This window comes from Pterocles gutturalis, unplaced genomic scaffold, assembly GCF_000699245.1.
Source record: "Pterocles gutturalis isolate BGI_N339 unplaced genomic scaffold, ASM69924v1 scaffold18477, whole genome shotgun sequence".
Lineage (NCBI taxonomy): Eukaryota > Metazoa > Chordata > Aves > Pterocliformes > Pteroclidae > Pterocles > Pterocles gutturalis.
Genome location: NW_010115826.1, coordinates 8,158 through 22,156, shown reverse-complemented (window position 1 = coordinate 22,156; position 13,999 = coordinate 8,158). Strand labels below are relative to the sequence as shown.

At 45.2% G+C, this 13,999-nt stretch overlaps 1 protein-coding gene across 1 annotated transcript in view; it reads right to left on the bottom strand.

Annotated features, from left to right (window-relative positions):
• MYO7B (myosin VIIB) overlaps positions 1 to 13,577 on the bottom strand; it is a gene marked incomplete at its 3' end in the record, with an annotated part of 47,223 nt that extends 33,646 nt beyond the window's left edge. The window contains exons 1-14 of the mRNA XM_010075327.1: positions 13,560 to 13,577; positions 12,091 to 12,204; positions 11,336 to 11,488; positions 9,933 to 10,117; positions 8,959 to 9,080; positions 8,108 to 8,250; positions 7,903 to 8,016; positions 6,095 to 6,248; positions 5,060 to 5,136; positions 4,667 to 4,786; positions 4,308 to 4,450; positions 2,816 to 3,026; positions 1,338 to 1,473; positions 963 to 1,123 (exon numbers count right to left, since the gene is read on the bottom strand). Of these exons, the coding sequence (XP_010073629.1) occupies positions 963 to 1,123; positions 1,338 to 1,473; positions 2,816 to 3,026; positions 4,308 to 4,450; positions 4,667 to 4,786; positions 5,060 to 5,136; positions 6,095 to 6,248; positions 7,903 to 8,016; positions 8,108 to 8,250; positions 8,959 to 9,080; positions 9,933 to 10,117; positions 11,336 to 11,488; positions 12,091 to 12,204; positions 13,560 to 13,577 (1,851 nt within the window). The remainder of the gene's footprint in view (positions 1 to 962; positions 1,124 to 1,337; positions 1,474 to 2,815; positions 3,027 to 4,307; positions 4,451 to 4,666; positions 4,787 to 5,059; positions 5,137 to 6,094; positions 6,249 to 7,902; positions 8,017 to 8,107; positions 8,251 to 8,958; positions 9,081 to 9,932; positions 10,118 to 11,335; positions 11,489 to 12,090; positions 12,205 to 13,559) is intronic.
• Between the last annotated feature and the right edge of the window lie 422 nt (positions 13,578 to 13,999).

Genomic DNA, 13,999 nt, shown 5'->3' with positions numbered 1-13,999 from the left:
AGCAAGCTGACTGCTTGTTCTGTACTCTGACAGGAAAACTGAAAGATACAAACATTAAAAGCAAAAGTGCCTTCACACAATGATGACACTGCTCAGAAATCGAGCAATGTGAAAGCTGCAGCAGGGCAGAGAGCTTGAACTCTGCCCCACGCTGTTGCCAGTCCACTGCACTTCACAACCTCATTTTCAGTGTGCACAGGACAAGACTCCCTGCACCACTAGGCACAGATGATTCTGTGATAATTAGCCGTTATGAACTCTGTCACAAAGAGAGCTGAAGTTGCAGCAATACGCAGTGCGGTGAGACTGTGTCTACAGGTGTCACTGGCAGCAGGAGACAGAGTATCTTTGTGTGACAGCACAGCTCTTTGCTCCTTTGTGCTAGCCTGTCAGCCCTCTGCAAGCAGGAAAAGGCCAGGACCCCCCTGCCAGTTGCCCAGTCAGACCCTTGGTGTTGTGGTCCCCACAGACCGGCAATGTGTGCAGTATGACAGCAGCTGCTGGCTCCGGGACAGGGACTGGCTTTGCAGAGGGGTCTCTGCCTGGTGCCTTGCTCCATTCCAGTGAATCTTTTGAACTACAGTTTCCTCCCTAGTAATTTACACCCACCCTGGCGATGTGGATGCAGGATGGGTGCCCCGGCAGACACAAAGCAAACCCATCCAGTTGATGACAACATGTGGGGAAGCAGCATGACTCGTGCTACTGTGACAGCCTGCAGGCATGGCTGCACAGATGTCCAGGGATGCAGTCCTGGGAGGCAGGACTGACATTACACTTGTTTACAACATGAGCACTAAACCCTGACTTTTCCTGCAGATTCCTTTGCAGAAATGAGTTGAATGAAAGGGATAGGGGTTTGCAAAGACAGTGCAAAAGAAAGAGGAGGTCAAGAACAGCCAGAGCCTAACGGGAGGGAGGAGAAATAAGTTGTTCCTGCAACCCAGTGCCAGTAAACCAACCTTGTAGGCTTGGTCAGCTCCAAGATGCCGGATAGTCCCACGTCCCAGACTGGGTGCAGTTGTTTCCACCTGGAAAATCTCTCTCAGGAATTTGTTCTTGGAAGAATGAACCACTTGCATTACGTTAGCACTCAGTGTGTCCCGATTTTTCTCCAGGAAATCTATGGAAGCAAAATCAGCTTGTCACCTCTGCAGCCTGCTGGCTCTAGCAGCACTGTGTCTAGCTAAAATCCACTTCATTTACAGTAACTCGCAGATTACAGTAATCCTGACCTCCTGATCTGACTTTAGATGAATGCTGCCCTGGAGTGCCACACATCCAGGGCAGGTCATGCCCTTCTCTTCACCCTCTGTATCCAGCCAAGACAGGCTCACCTTTTGATTCATAAAAGACAGCCCCAGCAAAGTGGTTGATGCCAAACTTGGTGTCATGGACACTTTTAGGTGGGATGTAGATATTACTTTTGCCATGGAGGGAATTAATTTTGACGAGCATGGTGGCATCTGTGCCCTAGAAACAAATACAGGCAAAAAGGGACAGTTAAGCAGATTCCCCACAGCACTGGCCTATGTTCAGTGAACAAACAGAAGTGGTGCTCAGAAATAACAAAAGCCCAAATTCTGCCTCTTATTTGTGTAGTAGGTCTGGAGGAAAATAGTGCCAGAAGTGCCTTCCCTTTTACACAGACCCTTCTCTCAAGCATCAGGACAGAACACACTGCAGGAGCGTAAGGTCTGGTATTTTAGGGCTGTACCCAAGCCCCCATAGCATTACTGACATCACCAGGTGCACTGAGAATTTCCCAGATCTTTGGATCTCACAAGCAGAGCCCCTCACCAACCTTCCCATGCGATCCTACCCAGCCATGCTCTGAGGGGTGCATGCTCCTTCTCCCAGGCAGGCGCAGTTCTTCTTTCATTCCTCAACTTGCGAAGGACGGTCCCTGGGAGAAGGCTGCTCTGAGCAGAGAGCCGTCAGCACGCCAGATCGTGACTTCTGCAGGCAGCCAGTCAGCTAGGTGCTTCCCTTCGAGGGGTGCCATCGCAACCTCCTTCCCCTGTGGTGCATGTGAGGCTAGCTCTTCTCACTGGCCTGTGCTAGGGCTAGTCAGTGCTGTATCTGGTAAGCCATGTGCTCCGGAAATCATATAGGAGATGCCTTCTTGTCCTGACTGCAGGACATACAGTGGGGACCACCCTCTTCTTAGGGAACAAAAAGGAGACCTGTTTGCCTGTACGTGATCCTCTCAAATTGCTACTTGAGGACTACAAAAGAGCTGAGGCAGGGGCTTGCTTTTCTGGACAAGCTCATATTATTGCCATCTGATGCCCCTACCAGCACTCCTGTTTAGCCTTACCATGTTCTGGAGACTATGAAAATGCTCCGCAGGCGTGTCTGAGATCAGATGCTACTTTCACCTCTGCTCTTCTGTTTGAGGTGCCTGGCTTTTGCAGAATAACATTTCCTCACAGTGGTGACATTGCTCGACTAGGGCTGTCATCCAGGAGAAGAAAGGGCAAGCTGCAGCACAGACCAAGTGCAGAACAACACTCAAACAATATGCAAATTTCAAGATTTCCTAAGGAGCCCTTGTAAAATGATCCAGACTCCTTCCTTCTCTGTCTGGAACAGCTGTAAGCGTTTCAACAGCAAGGTGCCAGGAAGAGCACATTCCAGCAGGGAGTGAAGCATTTTTATAGTGAGATAATTTAAAAGGAACATCTATGGGGAGGAGACATTGCCTCTCATAATATACACAAAAGCCCCCTTTGCACTTTTCTGTGTATAAAGCCAAGCATTACCTGTGAGCTGTGTGCAAAACCAGGAATTACAGCTGAAACCAGAAATTTACCTTTGGGAACCTGCTCTCTTCATCGATGAGGGAGATGATATTCATAGGCTTGAGTGCGATGACGTCCAGAGTCTGTCGGTTATCAGTGAAGTCAATGTTATTCCAGGCGATGTGCTCCGCATGGTATTCCTCTTGCTCCAGCTTGAAGACATGGCGCACAAAGAATTGCTGAAGGTGCTCGTTGGCAATGTTAATGCAGAGCTGCTCAAAGCTGGGGGGGGACAAGATGGGAAGCCACTCTCATCCTTGGCCAGTGCTGCACTGCTCTGTGGTATCTGTTTATTCTCTGTATTAAATACAGATCCAGATATACTACTGCTATATTCCACAGTGCTAATGATCACCACCCCTGCACGTTGCCAATCTTAGCAATATAAGGGATGCACCTTCTGCTATGCTAAAGATAAGCAGAAGAGAGCCAACTGGCGATGGAGTGTTGCTGAGTAAGCAAGGAAAGATCTTGTATGTGTTTCAAGAAACTCTAGAGATAAAGGGGAACACGCAACTGTGAAAATGGCTTGACTGTATGAGTGTCCAATGTGTATTTACTTGCAGTGGCACTACCGCTTCTTCTGTTAGTTACTCCTTAATGCTGCACCTGAGTTTCATGACCTTGTAATTGCTGTGGCACACTGTATATGCCTGTGGAGTGCTCACCACAGTGAGGCCCCTTGTAGATTGCAGCCTTTGGGAGCAGCATAAAGTAATAGGAGAGAACACAAAAGATAGAAGATGGGCTGAAAAGATCCTAGGCCATGTTCCAAAAAGTCAGTGGAATATTATCCTGTTGAAAGCAAGCAAGATGCATCAGTTGAAACGGATTGGAAAAGACTGCAGAATATGTGCTGGTGGTTTGTGGAGTACTGATGATATCGTACCATACAACGGAGAGAATTGCTGCCTTTGCAGGAAGAGCAGATAGAAATGATGCTTTGGGACTGAAACCACCAGTAGGAGAGGCAGTAGTGGTGCAATGGTATACTGACCAGGTATTTTGTTGACCTGTCCTTAAAAATAGAGAAATGAAACAGCCCCAAAAAAGGGACGGGAGAACACCAAGCAAGATGGAAGCATGAGCTGAAATGGGAAACACAACACAGCCTCCTTTGTACTATATGCAAAACGTGTCCCAAGAGACACTGTAAAAATGCTGTGGAACAAGAAAGTTTGGTACATTCACATGGGACATACTACATCCTTACAGTGTGGCTGCCTCCTCATAGGAGCTTCATAGCCATCTCTCAGAAAATTCCTGAGGTTTCAGAGTAGACATGTGTAGTGGCTGCACCAAAATGAAGGTTGGGGGACGAAGCAGAAATACAACCAAACTGAAGAAAAATTGAATCTGTGCATGATCATCATTGGGAAAATTCAGGGCTGGAAATTTCACTGGTTTTCTGAGAATCACATGTGTCTGTCTGTTTTTTCATTCTTTCCCTTTACATCAGCTGCTTTTCAGCTTCCTGGTGGAAATGAATCTAGAGCCTCCTACCTGTTGTTGCTGAAGTTTTCAAACCCAAAAATATCCAACAGCCCAATGGACTGACGTCTGTCTTTAGGCTTCTGAGAAGTTGGGTTGAAAATGGCTGAGTTGATCTTGTTCACTATCCACAGGAAAATCCGTCCATATATTCCCTGAGAAAAAAATTAGAGAGGAATTAGAGCCCATCATTACAGCCTTTGGACATGCTTGCTATTGTGCTGCTACAATGCTGTCAAACTATGCCTGAGAACTACGAGGGTCTGGAGCTTCCTGGGTGAACGTTTGCCACATAAGGCTCCTCAACCGGTAAGCAGACAGCTCTGAAAGCATCCCCAATCTTCAGACAGAGGAGATGTAAGCACCAGTACCTTCACAAAGGCATCCCTCCCATCTGCAGCTTGGAATACATTCAGAGGCCTGGACACACTTTCTCCTCGGACAATGATGGAGAGGTTTGTGAGGCTGTTCTGGAGTTCACTGGAGTCCACCTGCAGGAACAGTCATGGCAACCTGGTCATTCCAGGTGGATAAAGAAGATGTGGCAAAGTCTGTCTCAGGAAGAGAAGTGTGATAAGCTGCCTGTCCAGCAGCGTTCTCTGGCAGCCTGCTGTCCCAGTTAAAGATCTCCTTGCTCAGAGAGACATTTGCAACAGCATCACTGCAGTGCCAGCAGGAAGGGGGGGACATGCTCATTATGTGTGCATCCGTAGAGAGACACTCCACAGAGACATGCTTTGTCAGAGAAGATGAGAGTCCGTTACCTCAAGCAATTTGGTTGCGATTGAGAAGTGCGGTGAGTCCATCACATCAGAGCAGTCCAAGTTGTCATACACAGCCGCTGCAATGAGGAAACAGTCAATCTCAGGGTGAATAATTTCTGCTACACTGGGGGGCTGTGCTGTTATTACAGCGGTATTTCGGTAACCCTGCAGCTCTGGGAATGTGGCAAAGCAGTACATTCCCTTTGGAAACTCCCCGGTTTGATGATTTTACTAAGGACGGTCCTGATTTCACCCAGGGATCCTGGGATGTACGGGCCCCTCACAACTCCAGAACATCAGGCTGAAAATAGCAGCAAAACTGACAAGGTTATTCACTTTAAACAGTAGTTATTGGGGATCTGGGGAGGTGGTATCTGACTTCAGAAAATGTGTTTCTGAAAATATTTTTTTCCATGTATCTAGCTTGTGGGAAACGTAGACAATGAAAGGGAATGAGGGAAATCCCTCATTTTAGCAGCCAGCATTGCTCCAAAGAATCCTGCCAGCATCGCTGTATTGGGCCCTCTGTATCCCAGAGTGAGAAGGAGTCCTTGTCTAAAATGGGAGAGCTTCTGGCGTCCTGCAGGTGGGTATCTCGGGCTGTGCCTGTGCCATACCAGAAGGGCACTTTTGCAGGTGGGTGTTCAGCAAACCCAGCCTGGAGAATGACTGCTATCATCTCCACAGCAAACATCACTCAATTGCTCCTGTGTCCTCTGTGTTGCCCAGCACAACAATCAGCACATGGCATTTTATTATCTGTTGTTTCAGTTGGTGTGATAAAGGCCTATTTATAACCATGGAAACATGACAGCATGCAAAATAATAAGAAGATGATGTTTTTTAAAATACTAGGCAGTGGAGTTACAAATCAGAATTTCATGGTGCTTATCTGCCTGCCCAGCTAACCCTGCTCCCCTGTTTATACAGGTCAGAGCAGCACAACCTAGTCTGTCCAGATGGAAGCAGGCAGCACGTTTAGGACATTACGATGGAGCCTGAGGAAAGGCCAGGCACAGACAATGCTGAGTTTACCTTCGAACTCTACATTCCCCAGGTGCAGGATCGCAGCCAGCAGCTTGCTGATGTCCCAGTGCTCAGAATCTGAGAACATGAGGATCTTCATAGCCGAGCGGATGTGGGCATAATCCTTTGCGTCATTCCGGCCATCGCAGGACGTGCAGTTGCCCTGCAAGACACCAGACCCACAGGTAAGGAAAATCCTCCTGTACCCATACAAAGGAGAAAGGACCTACAGTCCGAAGAATGCTTGTACACAGTGTGGATGCCCTGCGCCCACTTGCCACAAGAAAGAAAAGTAAAAACCTATTTAGACATTCCATATACTCTTCCCACGGCTGTTTCTTCATTCAGCTCTACTCTCAAGAAGAACACATTAGCAGAGGGATAAATAATGCATTTCTCCAGAGCTAGACCCAATCCGGGGGAAGCCAAAAGCAAAATCTGAGGGGAAGCTGCTCTGGAGCGTAGAAGGACAGGAAGCTCTGCCAAGGCTACCTACACTTACAAGGCCATGCCTCTTACCTTGGTCTCCTCTCTCTGCCTTGTCAATGGACAATTACGAGCTCTACTCCCAAATCAAAGCAAGTAGGATTGGATCAGTACTAGAAGGCATATCTCAAAATAATATTAGGATCTAGTGGAAGGCAGACAGAAGCATCCAAGGCAGCATCAGAAGAACCTTCAGCAAAGCTTGCACAGCAGATTCTAGGATGCTGCTCATGATAGAAACTATTAGCAGCCCTAATTAAGATGGAAAAATGCCTTTTTTATCTTTGCTATTACCAACAATATATTCTGATGATTACAAAGGTGAAATATTTCTGGACATTTCAGTTTGCAACATGTGCATAACAATGCCAGCTTGTGCCAACAGCTGACCTGAATAAAACCATGGATATGTTCTCCTTTAATCTAATCCTTCTATCTCTGTATTATACTGCCCTTTGCTGACCCAGGGAACTTCAGACCTTTTCATGGAATGGCCAATGTGCGAATTGCACTCATCAGCTCTTGCTGCAAGATCACTGCTATTTTGAAAACATTACATTTGCAACTTTAATGGTTTTGCTTTCGAGACTCCAGAAAAATCTTTATAGGCTTGATTTAATTTCCTCTGAAACGAGATGCCCAGGTCCCATTAGCTTCCCATCACAGGCAGGACTTAGCCCCATTTTTCCACAACTGTAGAACAGCCCAAGTCAAACCAGCTGACGTATTTAATATGAGATATCTGCATGGGCTGAAGAGCAGGATTGTCACAATACCTTTCACGCCCTAAACCAACCAGCTATTTTGAAAGATCTCACCTATGAACATCCCACTCCTGCCACTATGGCAACATAAACCCAGACATGGACATTAACTTTAGCTGTTAGAGGCTACATTGAATGCCAGCTTCCTGCATTATGTATAAGATTTATGGGATATAAGGACCAGGATTCTTGGCACTGTTTCTGCTTATTCATTTTCCCCTAAAGTATATATACCTGATTAGTATTCTCCTTGGCATGAGATCTGAAATCTCGGTACCTGTGAAAATGGGGGATATTTCCCACCTGCTTTAAGATGTCCTTTATGTTTCTTAACTCTGACTTTGATAGAAAGCTTTGAACTGCCACAAGCTGCCTCCCACTGGTGGACATTACAATAATCACTGAAACTGAGGCTCACAGCACTTTTGGTGTTACTGCTTCTGGTACTCTAAGGAAAGGACTGCTCAGATTTGGTAACTACCCATCGGCAGCTCCTATTGGTTGTAATTGCTCACCAGGAGAAGCAAATGGCAGAGGGATAATGGAGAAGAAAGCAGAGACTGTTACCATAGTGAGATAAGTGTACTCTGAAGCAGTGCCCAGATTCAGCATCTTTTTCTGCTCTGTATTCATCCCCATTAGCATGCAGTAGAAGATGTGATAGTTCCTCTCCTCTGGAGCCTAAAAGAAAGAAATAGGCCAATGGACAGCCTTGTCAGCATAGGCTAATAATACCGGAGCAGGCAGAAGGGACATCTGCCAGTGCCCTCACCTGCCGGCAAACCCGGGACTTCTCCAGAAGAAACTGTTCTATCCGGGCTCCTTCTATTACACCATTTTGGTTGAAGTGGATGTCAATGTACTTCCCGAAGCGGCTTGAGTTGTCATTTCTAATTGTCTTGGCATTTCCAAAAGCTGATGGGCAAGGGACAGAGGTAGTATCTGGATTATTGCAGTTAATGAACATCAAGTCTATTTTTTATGCCCCTTTTTTTAATGCCTTTTTTTTTGCTAGCATTTTACACATTGTGTTCCAAATGACAGTGCCAACAAACACTGAAGAATGTCTGGCCTCAGGCTGCCTCCTAAAGAGAAAGGCAGGCATACTCTGCATCCAGATAACTGGATCCTAAAAGACATATTCAAATGATCCAAATGTGGCCTATATCTGGCCAGCCAAGAGAGCTGGCCAAGTCTGAAGACCTCCAGCAGGACTTACTGGGAACACACTTGATCCCTGTACAGAGAAAGATGGGTGTCTCAGGGAGCTCCCCTATAGATACATCCATGCTTGGCCAGTCACTTTGCCACTGTCTAGTGCAAATGCTGGACCAGAGGTCTTTACCTTGGGCTCTGCATTCCCAAGGACTCTTGTACTCCCAGCAGTTCCATCTTACATACTGTAGTGGCACCTCCTACAGCATGGGAGCTGCTGTGGCAGCCGTGTCTGTGGGGACATGGCAGGAAAGTATAGAGAACTTCCACCCTGCATCACCAGTGTTTCAGGGGCTTTAGGAGTTATGCAAATACAGTGCTTCAGAGGTCTGTTTCTGAATTTTCTATCCTGATACAAAAATCCTGAGATAAGGGTGGTAAATCAGGCATGCTTGCTAAATAACCCACCTTCCAGAATGGGGTTGGCCTCTAGGATTTGCTGCTCTATCCAGGAATGCTGGCCACTGACAGCTGCCAAAAACTGTAGTATTAGCTTTGTGCTTTCCGTCTTCCCAGCCCCAGATTCTCCACTGTAGTAAGAAACAAGGTTATTACAGATTTCTTTTCTTCTTCTTTGGCTAGTGTGGCAAAACGGCAGACCAAGTTAAAAAAAAAAAAATCCCACTTATATTTACCCTGGCAGATCAGACTGTCTTTCATAGAGGCCTGGAGAATTTTAGTCTTTCATCATCTTATCTGCTAAAATGTACATTGTTTTTTAGACTAAACTCTCCCACTGATTAAAAACAGGCAAATTCATGGAAGATATTCTGTACCAATGCAAATTAAATTACAACTTACTTTTCTTCTTTAATGCATTACCAGACTTTCAATGCTAGTTTTAGCACATCAACTGAGTTACCTCAGCTATCATCAGATATTATTGCGATCAGACTATCTGCTTCTTCACACTGATGATTAACAGAAAATAGATACATGTTACGTGCTTATAGAATGAAGAAAGCTTCCCTCTATCTTCAGGTTAGCAGAAGCTGTTTCTCTGCAGGAAATCTCTATTCTTAGAAAACAGATGTAACATAAGTATCATGTCCCCAAGGTCAAACATAGCCTTACATCACACAGGCTCATATTTTATGTTTCCATATGTAGTGACCATGTGCAGAAAGTATCACTGCATTCAAAGATTCTGGAGGAAAACCATGGACTTGAGAAATCCCTTGCTTATGTTCTCTATTTGTAGCTTATGTTCTATGTTTGCAGCCCTAACTGAAAATTAAGTAGCAAGGGAGAAAGTATTTCCTTCCTGTTGTCTCTAGTCTTATCTGTGCCCTTCCATCTGGAAGATCTCCTACGTCCACAAAGGTGCCCCAAAGACATGCCAGACTTGGTTTCTGCTCCTCGTCCTCTCTGAGTCCAGTCACCTGATCACACAGCACTGGTCTCTCTTATTCCTCTTCATATTGAAATAACAGTTGTCTGCAATGGCGAAGACATGAGGTGGCAGCTCTCCAATCCTCTTGTTACAGTACAGTCTGATCTGATCAACCGTGTACAGGGGCAGCAGCTGGTATGGATTCACCGCTACCAGGATTGATCCTGTGTAAGTCTGGAAAACAGTTATGAGCATTACCTCTAGCAGCAAACTGGCAAACAAAGAATACAACCAAAGCTACTTGCAGTGTAAATCTAAACAGAGGCAGGAGGGAAGCCTGAGAGATCCATAGCAGCATTTAGGTGAGGCTGAGAGCCTGGTTCCTCACTGTAAGCTGCTATTAAATACCCCAGGATATGTAAATTTTTGCAGAAGGAAGAATGCTAGCTATAATCTCCTTACCAGATCACAGCTCAGTTCACTGGCTCAAGCTGAAGCACAAGAAAGTCCAATTTGACGTGGCATTTTGGTGTGTTATCATAAGCTGGTTTGTAGTGTTTTGTTAAGCTGCTTTTGTGTTCTAGTTCAGATGTAACTGAACTTTGCTAATAGACAAAGTTATGGTTGGGTTATTCATGTAGTCAGGCTGTTGAAGGCTGTGGAAATGCAAGGCAATAATATTGCTCAAGGACTTGTACATATGACAACTGCAGGCTCCTGGAGTCTAATATAACTACCACATCCTGGCAGTTATAACTGCAGCATCTATAAAATCAGTCTTTGTTTACACTAAATATCACCACATCTGTGTTGTAAGACACAGCTCCTCTCCTATGAAGGTAGTAGTGTATACAATGTGGGAGGCAAAACATGCAGAAACATGAATATTGTTATCATATTACAAACTGAGAACTACAAAACAAAGAAACTAAAAATCCCAAGTTGCTCAAAGTCATAGATAAAACCTGTAATGGACAAGAAATGAAACCAGGTCTCCCAAATATCCACATATATTCTTTATCTATCTTATTACATCAAAATCAACTAACCATTGACTTGGACTGGAGGACAATCCAAATCCCGTCACTGTGTACTAGTTGGATTGATCCTGTGTCACAGCTGCAGGTAACAGCAGCACTAAGCTGTAACATGGACGGGATTTAGCTAACTGTCAGTCACCGGTGGAAATGATCACTCTAGGAGAAAGTAAGCGGGGTCACCACCTATGCGTATCTGTGTGATTTCAGAGACTGCTATTAACTCCCTTCCTCACAGCCAAAATACTTGAATGAAAGAAGAGAAAAACTATGTTGTGTCTCCTTAGCACCCTCAGTCAGTGAAGGAAGCAGAGGGCTCCATGTATGAAAGTCTTTCAGGCCATTTGGTCACTCTCTTAAATTGGTGGCACAGATCATTCCTGAAAGCCCTATGCCTGGTGACCTTGGCACTCACATAGATTTTGTGCTCCTGGTGGCGGATGAGGAGGTTGTGCACCATGCCTGCTTCATGGAGATCTCCAAGGCGGATCATGTCTTCCACCCCTTGGGCAGAGGAGGGGTGCATCAGGCGCACCATGTGCATGTTCCGAGCTGTGATCCAGTGTTCCTGAAAAAGGCAAGGCAGCAGTTTTACTGTGTTACGCTGTTGCTCAGCGGCAAACAAAGGAGGGCCATGTTAGACCAGAACAAGCTTCAGTATAACTGATGCTCAAACCAGCATACTGTGACAAACAGTTGACTGAACTACAGAACCAGGGCCAGATGATTTCAAACACTGGATGAAGCCATTCAGGTGGGTTCTGGACATCATCAAGTTTACCATTGTTCAAAGTGCAGTTCTGTCAGGTCATCACAGCCACCTCATGTGTGAGGCAGGGGTGACATTCCAGCCCAGATGACTTTAGTGGGATGATGATTTCACCAAATTTAGAGATTGGAGCCTGTCCATTTCCTTTTCTTAACTACATAGATATAACCTCTAGCTTAGGAAGCTCTAAATTTTCACAGTGTTGGGACCTGGGGATACTAGGGTATCACCTACACTTGCCATATTTTTACATCCTTTCTTTCAGTATATCCTACCAGCCATCATTAAAGTCAGACCATTTGGCTAGATGGAGCTTTGGTCTGACCCAATAGGGCCATTCTTGTATTTTGTACTTTTAAAGTTTATGTTAATCTTTTACAGAAAGTTGTAGCATAGCCCACCTTGCCTTCATCATCCTCCAGCAAGATCCGTCCTGAGTCAGAGTCCTTCACAACTGCCCCGATAGGGACGTTAAATTCACTGTTTGGTTGAGTTTCCAGCCACACATGATCACCCTGGGGAGAACAAAAGCTATCATCAAGTACAGTGATGTATTTTATGCCATGAAGCTCACAGCATACATCCCTTGGTCATAATCTTTTAGTGATTTGATTTCTTTAGTGGTGTTTGACTGGATAAGTTCTTGCTGCTCACAGGCAGTACAGTCTAACAGTTATAGTATCGGGACCTCCGAGTTCTACTCTGAGGCCCACAGCTGACCTGAAATATGACTGGACAAGTCATGGGGGCACAGTGAAAGCTGGTAAAGTGCCTTGGCAGCCTCACATTAGCTACGGTATTCTTTCAGAAGTGATGCATGAAGACAGTACCAGGAAAAAGAAAAACAAACTGATGTACAGACTAGATGCCTGGAAATGTAGAGGGCTCTGTTGCAAGAGTTTTTAGATACATATTCTTTCTGCTATAGCTGAAATCACTTGAAAGTGTGAGTGCATCCATGATCTCTCCTCAGAAAAAAAACCAACAAACAACATTCTTTATTCAGCCCAGCTCCTCTCTTCACATGTGTAGAGGCATGGCAACATCCTGCTGCTCTGCAGAGCAAGCAAGCAAGCAGAACCCCTCTGCTGTCACTGGAGGAAAGGTGGGAGCTATGGCTGCCCTTTCCTAGGAATGAGCACTGTCTTGGTGTCACCTGCACTACCATCCTACACTCCCCGACTCCGAGCCCCTAGGAACACCTTCTCTTGCTCCAGGCACCCTTGGTGTCACCTGCACTACCATCCTACACTCCCCGACTCCAAGCCCCCAGGAACACCTTCTCTTGCTCCAGGCACTGATACAGATTCAAACAGAAAGCTTGACTGTACTGCTGTACTGCAATGAAAGTTGAACAAAGCTGTAGGTCAGATCTGTAGTTCTACTTACACCTGCTGAGGAACTGGCTTTCTAGCCAAGCGTCTTGTCTTATACAACTTGTGTTACATACTGTAGCATTTACTGTAAAAGTTTCAAGTTTTTTACTGAAAAATTATTTTTTTCCCTGCAAAATACTTTATGGGCTTACATTTAAAACCTAAAAACTGTAGTGTAAAGAGTCTATAAATATTGCACAAGGTTATCAAAGAATGTTACAGGCTAACAGCACTTATTTGCACTGAATAAAACTCCAGAGGTAATTAGTGTAGTTTCAGTGACACACCTTGTGACAGAGGTCACCAGCTCAGCATGAGCACAGCCAGGCTAGGCAAGACACCTCTGCATCTCTAGTCTGGATTGGTATTATACCTTCCTGACACTGGGCTATTGCTACTTTCTTTCTGAGATGGACCATGATGTTAATTAAGGTAATTTTCTCTTCTTTGGGCCTCAGGCTAGTCAGTAAACCACAGCAAAGAAGAGGACTTACCTTTCTGAAAACCACCATGATGTTTCAGATCACGGTACGTAACCTGCAGTGCCAAGAAGAACATAACGTCAGGCCAGGAAAGGGCTCAGGCTGTGATCAGAACAGACTGTGAGGTAGAGATGTTTCCTTGTAAAAATAACAGCAAAATGCCTTAAAATAATTATGTTTACAGATTTAATTGAAGAAAAGAGATTGTAATAAGCTACACCCTCTATAGAAACAATGAAACCAGCTACCTACAGCAAAGATACACAGCACTAGGGTAGTGGTCTGCTCCAAGTTCTACCACATAACCCTGGAGATGCTCTCCGCCCTGAAGAAGTCACTGTGCACATTTTAATACCGAATAGTTCCTTCAATCAAATGGTAGCCACATTTATTGGCTGAACTTTAAGTTTGGCTCACAAGTGAAAAGACCTCACAATGCAACGTAATTCAAC